Source organism: Canis lupus, chromosome 10 (assembly GCF_011100685.1).
Source record: "Canis lupus familiaris isolate Mischka breed German Shepherd chromosome 10, alternate assembly UU_Cfam_GSD_1.0, whole genome shotgun sequence".
NCBI classification, from domain to species: Eukaryota; Metazoa; Chordata; class Mammalia; order Carnivora; family Canidae; genus Canis; species Canis lupus.
The window spans coordinates 13,654,586-13,668,739 of NC_049231.1; the positions used below are offsets into that span (position 1 = coordinate 13,654,586).

Below are 14,154 nucleotides of genomic sequence, written 5' to 3' on the forward strand. Positions count from 1 at the left end.
GGAATATTCTTGTTTTCTGTAACTCAGAAGAAAACCTCCCAGTGGTTTCTTTCTTTTTCACGTGGAGGCACTTGTGAGTTAGTGTTGAGCATGCTCTGGACACCCTGGTGAATGTTCACTGAGCTGCTTGTGCCCCTTTGTGGCCAGCGCTTACAATGACAGCTCAGGACTGCTGGCCAGGCCAGAAGCCTCTGACCTGTTCAGATTACATGGTCTCTTCTAATCGCTGGAAAAGAACCTCAGAGAAAATGGGAAGAGAGCCAAGTTGAAGCTAGGGGCACACGGGCTGCACAAGAGTAATGGACACTTGAGCAACCACCCGATTCTGATTGAAAGCGGAAGGGGGTGTGGACACCGGGTTGGCATCACTCGTGGCCACTACACATTATTGTAATTGTTTCCGTGTTGCTTCCCACACTAAAATACAAGCCCACGAAGGCAGAGGCCTCTTGCCCGGCACTCCACCAAGGATGCTCAATGACTGAGCAAATAAGGGAACAAATAGGTTTAGCATTTTGGTTTTTTAAAAGATTTATTTATTTATTTAAGCGGGGGGGGGGGGGGGGTAGAGCAGATTTCCTGCTGAGCACGGAGCCCACAGGGGGCTCAATCTTATGATCCTAGGAGATGAGCTGAACCGAAATCAAGGGTTACTGGCTTAACTGATTGAGTCACCCAGGTGCCCACAAATGGGTTTAATTTGTAGCAAGTTCACAGATGATAACTCTTTTCTTTTTTATTGTTAATTACTCTTATTAGATGCTCAACACGGAAAATGCTTTGATAATTCTATTTAACAAAAACCCATATGTCCAAAAGCATTTCTCAAATCCCAGTATTTTTTTTTAAGATTTTATTCATTTATTCATGAGAGACACAGAGAGAGAGAGAGAGACAGAGACACAGGCTGGGGGAGAAGCAGGCTCCATGCAGGGAGCCCGACGTGGGACTCGATCCCCTGGGCTGAAGGCCGGTACTAAACCGATCCCCTGGGCTGAAGGCCGGTACTAAACCGCTAAGCACCCCGGGATCCCCTACTGCTCTCTCTACTTGCAAAGCTCCCCTCCCTTCCGGCTTAGGTTACTCCTAACCAAAGGCAACAATCTCTAGGACAGCTTCTCCAGCAGGCAAAAGCCAGTTGGGTCCTGATGCACCTCTGCAAAACACTCTCAACTGCTTTATCAACATGAAAGCATTCACTGTGCACTGGGGTGTTTCTGTGTTTCCCTGCTAAAATGTAAGATTTAGGGCAGCCCGGTGGCTCAGCGGTGGAGCGTCTGCCTTCCCGCCCAGGGTGTGACCCCGGGGTCCTGGGATCCAATCCCCCCATCTGGCTCCCCGCATGGAGCCTGCTTCTCCTTCTGCCTGTGTCTCGGCCTCTCTGTGTGTCTCTCATGGATAAATAAAATCTGTAAAAATAAAATGTAAACTTTAAAAACTTTATTTTTAAGTAATATGTACACCCAACATGGGGCTGGAACCCACAATCCCCAGATCTAGATTTGCGTTTACCAACCCAGCCAGCCGGGTGTCCCTAAAATGTAAGCTCCCCGTAACAGAGACGTTGTATCTTGTTCAGCACAGCGCCTGGCACGTGATGGGCACCCTCTAGTACTTGAATGAATGAATGAATGAATGGACGGACTATGGCTTTGAAGCGGAAAAGTAGTCTGATGAAAACAAATAGGTCTGCTAGACCGGCCCCGGGTGTATCAGGGTGCAAGGTTCCAGAAACGCCCCTGCGGTTGCTTGCACGAGTGCATTTCCTAGAAGGAGCGGAGGCGACCAGGCCGGGTTCCTCCAGGTGGAAGCACGGGGCGACTCGGGAGCCCACGCCCGGCCTTCAGGTCGTTCCTTCCTTCCAAGTATTTCTAGGAAGCCCTCTGATGAGCGCGGGACTTGGGGCTCAGACACTCAAAGGTGGGCGAGTGTCACACGGTCGTCGTCCTTACCGAACCGCAGCGAACCCAGGGCTGTGTGCGTGCGGGGTCTCCCCAGGTGCTGCTCAAGAAGGGGAGGCGACGACGTGTCTGGGAGTCTCAGAGGCCTGGAGGGGCAAGGGGAGAGCAGGGGAGAGCGGGGGAGGGGCAGGGGAGAGCGGGGGAAGGGGGAGGGTGGAGAGGAGCAGCGGAGGGGGAGAAGTAGGGGCGGGGGAGCAGTAGGGGAGGAGGGGAGGACCGGGGGAGGGGCAAGGGAGGGAGGGGAGGGGGGAGAAGCAGGGGAGGGCGAGGTAGGGGAGGGGTGGTGTAGGGGGGGAGGGGCAGGGGCGGGGGGAGCGGTAGGGGAGGGTGGGGAGGACCGGGGAGGGGCAGAGAGGGGAGGGCGGGGGAGGGGTAGGGCAGGGCAAGGGAAGGGAGAGGCAGGGGAGGGGCGAGGAGGAGGGAGGGGCAGGGCAGGGCGGGGCAAGGGAGGGGAGAGGCAGGGGAGGGGCGAGGAGGGGGCAGGGGAGGGGCAGGGGCGGGGAGGGGGAGGGAGGCAGGGGGCGGGGCGGGGGAGGGGGCAGGAGGCGGGGACGGAAGCCGCGGGGTGGTGGTCCTGCTGGTCGGGTTTAAGCGGAGACCTGAGAGATGCGGCGGAGCCCCGACTGCCCGGGGGCCCCTCGGGCGGTTCCACGGCCGTGACTTGGGCCTCCCAGAGGGCACGGGAGCCCCCAGGGCGCCTGGGCAGGTGCGCCCGCCGGCAAGCCCGGGGCGAGGAGCGTGGGCGCGCGAGCAGCGGAGCACCGAACCCCCGTCCGCCGGCAGCCAGCTCCCGCGGTGCCAGGCCTCCCGCGATCCCGCCGCCCCGCAGCCCCGCAGCCCCGCCCCTCGGGACCGCGCGCAGGGCCGCGCCCGCCGCAGCCCCGCCCCCGCCGCAGCCCCGCCCCGCCCAGGCGCGTCCGCGGCGCTCACGTGACGCGAGGTGTGACGTAGGAGGAAGGAGACGCCATTAGAGGGAGGCGGAGAGTGAGTGCTGGTCTGCGCTCCTCGGGGGCCTGACGTGGGGGCCGCGGCCCTTGGTTCCCGGACTCCGGCCCGCGGCGGAGGGACACGCGGCGCCCGGGCGTGGGTCCGCGCGGAGGGGCCTGCGCCGGCCGCGGCTGTGAAGGCGCAGCGGGGCGGCGGCGAGGGCGCGGGCGGCGGGGAGCCGGGATGGCTGCGGCCGGCGGCGGCGGCGGCGGGGCGGCGGGCAGAGCCTACTCCTTCAAGGTGGTGCTGCTGGGGGAAGGCTGCGTGGGGAAGACGTCGCTGGTGCTGCGCTACTGCGAGAACAAGTTCAACGACAAGCACATCACCACTCTGCAGGTGCGGGCCCCCGGGGGCGGCAGGTGGAGCCTGGGGCCCCCGCCCTCCGCCGCGGTCCCCTCGGCCTTCGGGTGGCCTCCGTGAGACGGCGCTGGGCGTCCTGGGGACGCGAGGCCCGGGGAGCGGAGGGCAGGGGAGGGGAGTGGAGGGGAGGGCAGGGCCGCCCGAAGGCCCCCCCCCGGTACCGCTTGGCTAGTTTTCCCCGTTGATTCACTTCCGCTTGGGCCCTAGGTGCCTTCGCTCCGCAGCGGCGACTGCGGCCCTTGCTCGTCGTTTCGGAATCGGGAACTTGGGCTGCCCGTGTGGTTTTTGCCAACTAGGTGGTTTGTAACTTGAGCGCTTACCGGCGGCCGGGTATCCACGCACGCTCCGTCCTGCCCTGCCCTCGAGGAGCGTGTTGGTCTTGGCAGAAACCGTCGTCGGCGGGGGGTTTTGGAGGCGACCGCTCGGCGACCCGGTGGCGGGTTCCGCGGTCTCGCTGCCGCCTGCGTGGGCCCGAGGGCGGCCGGCCCCGGCACCTGGCGGCGCGCTGTGACCGCCGGCCAGCAGTGGGTCCCCACGCTCACCTGCTTTACCTGCAGCTCGTAGCGCAGGGCTGGCCTCCTGCTGAGCGGTGACGTGTGGGAGTGCCGCCTCTGACTCGTGGGGAAGTCGGGCCTTTGAGGCAGGTGGAGCATCAGTTTGCACGTGTTAGAAGGAAAATACGCAACCAGACTGAGTTAGTGATCGACTGATGTGACTCGACCGAGTTAGGGGATCGACTACTCTGACCCAACGAAGTAAGTGATCGACTAATCTGACTTAATCAAGTAAGTGATCGACTAATAGGACTCGACCGAGTTAGTGATTGACTGATCTGACTCGACCGAGTTAGTGACTGGCTAACATGACTCGATCGACTTAGTGATCGGCTGATGTGATTCCAAGTAAGTGATAGACTGATGTGACTCGACCAAGTAAGTGATTGACTAATCTGACCCGACCAAGTAAGTGATCGACTGATGTGACTCGACCAAGTGATCGACTAATCAGACTCGATCGAGTTAGTGATCAACTACTCTGACCCAAGTAAGTGATCGACTGATCCGACTCGACCGAGTTACCGATAGACTAATTATGACTCCATCGAATAAGTGATCGACTAATCTGACTCCACCAACTTAGTGATAGGTAGTAAAATCGAGTGGACTTTTGAGCCTGATGGTCCAGGTTCATATCCCATGTCCCGTCTATTTCACTGGCTGTGTGATCTTGGGCGACTTGATTAACCTATGCCTCAGTTTCTTCATCTGCTAAAACGGCCAAAATGATAATATGTTGCTCATAGGGTTGTCAGGATAAGCATCCATAAACTCAGTCAGGACCTTTTCTCTTGTAAGCTCTCCATCTTTATTACTTTACTGGCCCAAATTGCACAATAGATCTTAATTAGTGACTGCATAGTGTGTAAGAACCTTGACACTATTTAACAGAATGTACAATCTCCTCTAATTGTTGTGACATTTAATATTTGATGCTATTATTAAATTACTGAGTCTAGAATTCATAAAGATGCTCTGATTCCATGTTCTATTTTTATTCCTGTTTTTACTCCTCTTACGTAAAGTATAATATCTGAAAAAAATGAATGTGAGAAAACTCCTTTTTTTTCTTACATCCTTGAACAAGAGCATTTATCCAGGTTTTTTTTTTTTTTTTTTTTAGATTTTTTTCAAGAGAGGGAGAGAGGCAGAGACACAGGCAGAGGGAGAAGCAGGCTCCCTGCAGGGAGCCTGATGCGGGAGTCAATCCCAGGGCTCACACCCTGGGCTGAAGGCAGGAGCTAAACTGCTACGTCAGCCAGGCTGCCCACTTATCCAGTTTTAATAGTTGTTACTGTTGAGTGTTGGTAGTGAAATCAAGGAAATTTGTAGGGTAAATACCTATGATTATTTGGAATTTAGAAATTCATTTAGGTAAAGTAATAATAGCTAACATTTCGTGAATTCTTAACCGTACTGCTTTACTTTTTTTCTATCATTTAATTCTTACAACAACCTATGAGGTAGATAGTTTTATTAGCTCCATTTTGCAGGCAAGGAAACAGGCTTGGTTGAGTAATTTGCTAGCATTCATTTTGCCACAAGTCATGTATGGTGCCCAAGCTGAAATTTGAACGCAGGTCTGACTTAAGATTTTGAGCAATCACACTGCCTCTGGATATGGGTAAACCACCCCTTTAGTGGTTACCTTTATGCTACAGATCTAAGATAAAAGAGAGGATCATTGGAATTGAGCCCCTCCTCCTTTTAGGATAATTTAGTCCTTTCTCTTAGTAACTGTACCTTCATTATACATTTCAAAGATACCCGTGAAGCTAAAAGTAGGCTAAAGATTTTTCAATGTTAGAGAGAAACCACTGCACTTTATACTGGAGGGGTTGGAGTTAATGGTAGATTTTCAGTATAAAAACATAGCAGTCCTGATTTTAATATTTATATGACTCATCACAAACAGTATCTGAATTATATTACAGATTTTTTTAAAAGATTTTTATTTATTTATTCATGAGAGAGACAGAAACACAGGCAGAGGGAGAAGCAGGCTCCCTGCAGGGAGCCCAACACGGGGCTCGATCCCAGGTCTCCAGGATCATGCCCTGGGCTGAAGGCGGCTCTAAACCACGCGCCACCAGGGCTGCCCTATATTACATAATTGAGGATTTTATTGCATACCAGTGTGTGGAAGCAGCATTGTATCTACTCTTTCTTCTACATCAGTTTATCTCATCTTAATTTTTTTTTTAGAGAATTGTGATCCATAAAACACAACCATGTATGCTTTTAATTTCCAAATGGAGAGGAGATCATGCATCAGAAGACATGAAGAGTCCCTCTTTTTTGGTCAGCAAAACTACCTATTACCTATCTTTGTAACCTACTTTGTGTTTTGCAAAGTACACTCTCTTGCAATCATATTTCAAAGACCTAGAAGACCAAGAGGAACCTAAGGTAGTTTATGGTTCACTGTTTTGAGTCTTTTGTTTGATATTTCAGTCAAGCGATTGTGCGCTTTTTGTCTCATCTCCTCTTAGAGATGAGATAAACTGGGATAGAAAGTGGAAAACTCAGTGTCCTAAGGTGGCCCACTTGATTTTGGACGATTTTAATTTCCGTTAAGCTTTTCTGTATATAAAACTAAAATCTGTTTCTTTGTAGTTTCCAGTTCCATTTCTGTCCTCTGAATCTTGGGCACACAGGACATCCCTTCTGATAGTTGAAGAGAGCTATCACATCCCTTGGTCTTGCCTTTTGGGTAAACAGGTCTGGTTCCTTTAAAGGAATCTCCTATGACATCATTCTAAATCATTTCACTATTTTGACATCTTTTCTAGACACTACTTAATCATTGTCCTCTTTCCTTAAAATGTGACTCTTTGAGCTGTAGAAATGATTCCAAGTGTGGTTTAAACTGAGCAAAGCACAGGCTGTCACCTTGTCTATTGAGAGTCCTTTTCCAACACTGAAATAGAAGAGATTCTATGAGTTTGTGGACAGCTGTTACATTGATTAATATTGGGCTTACTGTCTTTGTCTTCCAAAAAAAAAAAAAAAAAAGGCATTACATACTATATCCCTCAAATTCTTTTTTCTTTTATTTTTATGGTTAAGTTTTTTTGTTGCTAATGTATTTGACCCATTACAGTTGGTTTTGATAGATTTACTCCGTAGTCAAGGCCTGTTGCTGTTCTTTTATTTTTATTTTATTTTTTTAATTTTTATTTATTTATGATAGTCACACACAGAGAGAGAGGCAGAGACACAGGCAGAGGGAGAAGCAGGCTCCATGCACCGGAAGCCTGACGTGGGTTTCGATCCTGGATCTCCAGGATCGCGCCCTGGGCCAAAGGTACGCGCTAAGCCGCTGCGCCACCCAGGGATCCCTGTTGCTGTCCTTTTAAAGCTTGATTTTATGATTCAAGAAACATGACCTGTGGGTCAGGCACTTGTTTGGGTTCTGGGTATGCAAAGAAGGAGATATATTCCCTACTGTCCGGATCAGCTCCTCATTTTAATTTTGTCACCTGAAGATTTGCTAAGAATGTCTTCATTGTTCTCATCAGGCATTAATAAAGACTGAAAAAGGGACATAGGGCCAAGTATAAAGCTCTGCAGCAGGTCTCATTATAGTCCAGTGATGCATGACCCAAGGTGTATTTTTCTTTAGATGTGTGGAATCTTAGAGTGGGGCTTTTTTCAGACTGTGCATGGGCCACCATCTATCTTAAGTGAGAAACAGTGGACTGTTGTACCTGTTTATGAAAATGAAAACAGAAAACAGCTTAAGATCGACTTGACTGCTATGGGCTACTAACTAGTGCACAGAAAGCCTTTAATGAAAATGGTTATTCCAGCATTATAAATCTAGTTTTTTTGCCCTAGCTACATCAGTCTTGCCCACAGGGGATATCATGAGATGCTTTGTCAAATGCTTGCAGAAGACAAGATACACTGTGTTTCTGCATTAGGAGGCTACATTTACTACATTAGGATGTAGTAAAAAGGGACAGGACTTGGAAATTAGACTTAGTTTTGCACTTTGTTTCCTACTGTTTAGCTATCATGATCTTGGCAGGTTATTCTAATGTTCGTAAACTGGCTCTTAATCTATAAAATGGAAGGGTCTTACTGGAATTTTTTTTTTAAGATTTTATTTTTAAGTAATCTCTGCACCCAGCGTTTGGCTCAAACTTAACAACCCTGAGACCAGGAGTTGCATATTTACTGAATGAGCCAGCGAGGTGCCCCCTTCACTTACAGGATTTTTATGTTGGTTAAATAAAGAGCCATCGGAGGTAAGCCTCAACAGTGCTTGGCACATGTTCGGGTTTTTTTAATTTATTTTTTTAAAGATTATTTATATTCATGAGAGACAGAGAGAGGCAGAGACATAGAGGGAGAAGTAGGCTCTCTGAGGAAGCCCAACGTGGGACTCAGTCCTGGGACCCCAAGATCACGCCCTGGCTGAAGGCAGACGCTCAACTGCTGAGCCACCCAGGCGTCCTGGCACATGTTTGTTTAATAAATGTTTGTGTGCTTTAAAAAAAAAAAAGTTTGCGTGATCCTGGGGTCCCAGGATTGAGTCCCACGTCGGGCTCCCTGCAGGGAGTCTGCTTCTCTCTCTGCCTGTGTCTCTGCCTCTCTCTCTCTCTCTCTGTGTCTCTCATGAATATATAAATAAAAATCTTTAAAATAAATAAATAAATGTTTGCTATCGAATGAATAGATGGTGCTTAATTTGTGTTGGTTTCCTTTGTGGTAACTCAGAAAGGTAATGGGACTAATTTGACATGAATTATTTTGAGAACCTATGCTATATCTGAAGGATCACTATGTTTTAAAATTGTTTATAATTTTATATATATAATTATATATGCATACAGGAAATACTGTTTATATAAATATATAAATTTATTATTAGTATACATATATACATGTTTATTATCCATTCTAGAGTTTTGACTGGGAAATTAAATTCCGTCTTGAAAATTGTGACACTGGCCATGCTTTGGTGTTTTAATACTTCTCCCTTTTTGCAGACCTTCTTCTAGGTTACTAATAATTATGAAGAAATCTTCTAAAAAAAAAAAAAAAGAAATCTTCTAGGTGAGCTCTCTAAGAACTCAGATCCTCTACCTAGCCCAGGAAACTTAATCATATATGGAGTTCCCATGCTCTCGCATGTGATGACATAAGCAATTAAATTCAATGATTGTTTATTTCATACCTGTTAAATATCGAACATTGTGGGAGTTGGGGAATACAAAGATGAGTAAGATACCTTAACCATCAATTAGCTTTCTTGATTTTATTCTTTTTTTTTTTTTTTTTTTAAGATTTTATTTATTCATGGAAGACACACACACAGAGAGGCAGAGACACAGGCAGAGGGAGAAGCAGGCTCCCTGCAGGAAGCCTGATGTGGGACTCGATCCCCATCCCGGGTCTCCAGGATCAGGCCCTGGGCCGAAGGTGTCGCTAAACCGCTGAGCCACCGGGGCTGTCCTCTTGATTTTATTCTTAAGTGTTTTTGTCATTTTGACCATAACCACCTTTTATCTTTGGTATGTCTCTATATCTGTGTTCTTGGGTGGTCACTTAATTTTCTTTAGTTGTATGCAATTTTTCCCCTTGTATGAAGGTATTTTAAGATTATGCACTCTAAATGTTTTCTATCACTTTCCACTAGTCTCATATAAAAAGTACTGTTGATAATCAGAACCATTAGTCTTCTTCCCTTTTAGAAGTCTAACTGGAATTCCACCTCTATCTGCCTTCTGTAGTCCCAGGTAGGTAGCTGTCATTTGATTTAGCAAAGCAGTGCTCTTTAAGATTGCCTGGGAAAATAGTGTCCTAATAGTTTGGCAAATGATTTGTACTTGTATTAAAGATACATTTGTATTAGTTATTAAATGTCCAAAGTCCCACAAATAATAATGGTGTACCATTTTTTCTTTTCTTTTTTAAGATTTTATTTATTTACTCACGAGAGACACAGAGAGAGAGAGGCAGAGACACAGGCAGAGGGAGAAGCAGGCTCCACGCAGGGAGCCTGATGTGGGACTCGATCCCGGGTTTCCAGGATCAGGCCTTGAGCCGAAGGCAGGTGCTAAACCGCTGAGCCACCCAGGCGTCCCACCATTTTTTCTTTTTTCTTTTTTTTTTTTTAATTTATTTATGATAGTCACAGAGAGAGAGAGAGAGAGGCAGAGACACAGGCAGAGGGAGAAGCAGGTTCCATGCACCGGGAGCCCGACGTGGGATTCGATCCAGGGTCTCCAGGATCGCGCCCTGGGCCAAAGGCAGGCGCCAAACTGCTGCGCCACCCAGGGATCCCCCACCATTTTTTCTTAAGCGAAGTCTATTACTTTTTTTCCACTCATGCACCTTAATTTCCTAAACAATACTTGGCATTCAGGTTCTAGCAGTTGCTTTTATTCTTGGCATCATAGTCTCTGGTCTAGAAATCTTGGTTTCCTTATTTGTAAGATTAGTGTTTTGAATGTCTGGGATATCTTCCAAGTAGTTTTGGAAGCCACATCAGTGTTGAACAGTCAATTCATTTCCATTATCTTTAAAAATACAGTAGTTGAAATGACACACCCCCTCCTTGGTATTTTACTAGATGCTTGTGGTCTATAGAAGGGTAGGTGGTTTGTTTCTTGTTTTTTTAAGAAAAGAGTTTTTCTGAAATTGTGGTTTTAAACTCCTAATATATAAGTATTCCATATCTGATTGCCATTTTCTGTTTTGTGTTTTGAGCTACCCCTCAAGTAACTTTTTGACTCTCATTTTCAAAGTATTTACTTGAACTCTAAACTGATTATAATCCTTGTAGTTTATGGAAACTAAGGACAAGAAATGTTGAAATATTCAAGCACTCAGCTTAGTTTTCTTTCTTTATTTTTATTTTTATTTTTATTTTTTTCTTTCTTTTTTTAATTGAAGTATATTTGACATACAATGTGTAAATTTAAGGTATATAATGTAAATTTGTTATATTTCTGTATTGTGATATGATTGCCATTGTAGCAATGCAGTTTAGTTTTCCAATAGCTGATTTTTACTGCCTTGCTACAGAGGACTAATTTTATTTTATTTATTTATTTATTATTATTATTATTTTAAAGGAAGCCTTTCCTCCTCCTTTTTTTTTTTTTTTTAAAGATTTTTATGTATTCATGAGAGACACACACAGAGAGAGAGAGGCAGAGACACAGGCAAAGGGAGGAGGCTCCATGCAGAGAGCCTGATGTGAGACTCAATTCCTGGTCTTCAGGGTCACGCCCCAGGCTGAAGGTGCCTCTGAACTGCTGAGCCACCCAGGCTGCCTAATTCTCTTTTTTTTAATAGAGGGTTTTTTTGTTTTTGTTTTTTTTCTTTTTAAGTAGCCACTTTGCTTTTGGGTAAGATGTTGGGTAAATGAGCATCATGTGCAAATGATAGATGTTTCCTCAGCTAATGAGTTTATTGCTTTGTTAATACCCCTAAAGTTTGGAAGATGAAGTCTTTAGAATTATAACCAGAGTTTAGAGGATTAAGGAGGGACATCTCTCATTACTCTGATCCTCATTACTTTGTGCCTATCCTGAGAATATATTTTTGGGAGGTGAGTTAGGTATCCAGTAACACTTAGTTTCCATGTAGAGGAGTGTCAGGTTAAGAATGTGTGTGTTCTAGAATACACAGCTTTGTGCAATGGAAAAAGCACTGTGGGGATCCCTGGGTGGCGCAGGGGTTTGGCGCCTGCCTTTGGCCCAGGGCGCGATCCTGGAGACCCGGGATCGAATCCCACGTCGGGCTCCCAGTGCATGGAGCCTGCTTCTCCCTCTGCCTGTGTCTCTGCCTCTCTCTCTTTCTCTCTCTGTGACTATCATAAATAAATAAATATTTAAAAAAAAAAAAAAAAAAAAAAAGAAAAAGCACTGTGGAATCAGACAAGCTTCTACCCAGTGCAGCACCCAACTGTGTTGTCTGACCTTGAGTGAGAGTCACTATATTTCTTTAAATCTCAGGTTCGCAAGTGTAAAACAGAGCTACCTAGCTACTTTACGGGGTTTTTACAAAGAGTAAATGAGAAAGTCCAGCACAGTGTTTAGCACACAGTATGTATTAATTTTTTTTTTGTCATCTTATATTTCTAGAACCTTTTGATATTATAATGCCACTTTCCCTCTTTCTAGACTGGGAATTCTTCACTGAGAGTTGCTAGGGATTTGTAAATCCCTTGGGTGAGTGTGTGAAATTGTTTTTGGTATGTGCAGATGAGCAGTTTTCTTGAGTAAATCAGTTCATGGCTCTCATCAGATTCTCAAAAAAGTCCATGATCACTCCTCCCTCTCACTCTTACTCCCATGTAACAGAATTAAGAGCCACTGCCCCAGATAAGTATAACTCAAGTGTAACTAGATATATTTGTATCTCAGTAGTTTGTCCAAATTGAGATTACCTCATAGAGGTGATTAAAAAAGGTAAGACAAATGCCAGCCTTTTGATTGTTCGCTACTGTCTTGATAGTACATGAAATTTTTCAGCTTTATTCTCAAATATAAATTGTATATATATTTGAAACATATTTGTTCTTTAAGAAAATATCTGTAACATATTAAAATCTTAGACTATATATAAAATGGGACAATTTATATTACACAGTGGGACTTAAGTATTTCATTATGATAAGGAGAAAAAAAGATTTAGTGGGGATCCTTGGATAATATATCAGATACTTGAATTAATTTGGTTTATTTATTTTTGTTTTTTAAAGATTTTATTAATTCATGAGGGACCCAGATAGAGGCAGAGACACAGGCAGAGGGAGAAGCAGGCTCCCTGCAGGGAGCTTGATATGGGACTTGATCCCAGGACCCCAGGATCATGCCCTGAGCCAAAGGCGGATGCTCAACCACCAAGCCATTCAGGTGCCCCTAATTTGGTTATTATAAGGAAACTTTTAGGAGCACATCTCTTACATAAATTGAGTTTTACCTGTACCAATTTACCCACGCATTTGTAGATATGTTTATCTACAGTAACAGTTTTGGTGTGTCAGTGCTGGCTTGTCCTACTCTCTCCACAAGAGAAATATCTCAGATCTCAGTGTGGGAGATACCATAGCATAGTGGTTACGGGTCATGTCTGGAGCCAGACGGCTTGGATTTCAAATCCCACTATGTTACTTACTGTGTGACCTTGGGCAAAATACCCTTCCTGTGTCTAAGTTTCCATATCTGTACTATTTGGGTAATTATATCTAACTCAGGGTACTATGACAAATGAATTAATGTTGTTGGAAAGCTTTTAGAATATTGCCTACTTCATTGTAAGCATCGTGAACATACTAAATAAAAATATGTAATATAGTTGACAGAAGACTTATGAAAAGATAATCTAGAGTATAAGCAAGGCAGTATATTCTGTATATTAAAAATTAGGTTCCCTGTAGTTCTTCAGGATAGAGAAAGTGAGTGTGGGTTGTATGGGTGGTATGAGAAAACTTAAAAATTGAAGGAAGAAAGAGTATGTGGGTCATGAACTGAACTGGAATAGATGGGATTCAAGTAGAGAAAAGAGAATACATGTAAATTAGAGGGGAATTTTATGAGCAAGCAGAATTAGAGGTATGCATATAAACCATATAAGTTGGAGAGTGAGTGGAGAAATACTGGAAGCTATCTCAGGACAATAGATGTGGACAGTTGTTTAGGTCCTTAGATACAAAGATAACACTTAAGAGATTTTTGCTTGTAGATTAGGGTTCCTGAACTTTTATAAAGGAGAAGCTTGTGAATGTTACTATAAAAAGTGCTCTGTGCAGTACTTGATGGAAGGTAAGCATTCAGTAACTGTTAGCTGGTATAGCAATAGTAGTAGAAAAGGAAGTATACAGTTATACTGTACAGATGGGCTATATTTGTGTATCTTTTAAAAATTGCCTATTCAGGGACACTTTTTTCTATTATCATCAATACCGATGAGCATCTTTCCATAAAAGTGTATACCCATTGTTCCTTAGGAGATACTTAACACTGTTCCTTAAAATCACCATGGGAAGGTGGTGGTAAGTTTCCAAGGAGATGGTAAAAAGGAAATGGTAGGGCTCTGTTAGCTCTAATTCATTCCTCTCTACTGAGAAATCCCAAAATATCTCATGATAAAAAGGTTATTTTGGTATTAGCTACCATCAGGGATGTAGTTCAGGCAAACTTACTAAAAATGGTATCTTATTAGCCTTTAATGACTTATGGTAAGTTTTTTGTTGTTTTGTTTTGTTTTTACTCATAGAGGCTTTAGGAAGGTAATTTGGCATACCAACTAAAGTATGAGGTGAGACC

At 45.0% G+C, this 14,154-nt stretch overlaps 1 protein-coding gene across 1 annotated transcript in view; it reads left to right on the forward strand.

Annotated features, from left to right (window-relative positions):
* Positions 1–2,943: 2,943 nt before the first annotated feature.
* RAB21 (RAB21, member RAS oncogene family) overlaps positions 2,944–14,154 on the forward strand; it is a 40,321-nt gene continuing 29,110 nt past the window's right edge. The window contains exon 1 of the mRNA XM_038550020.1: positions 2,944–3,284. Coding sequence (XP_038405948.1) covers positions 3,132–3,284 — 153 coding nt within the window. The 5' untranslated portion in view covers positions 2,944–3,131. The remainder of the gene's footprint in view (positions 3,285–14,154) is intronic.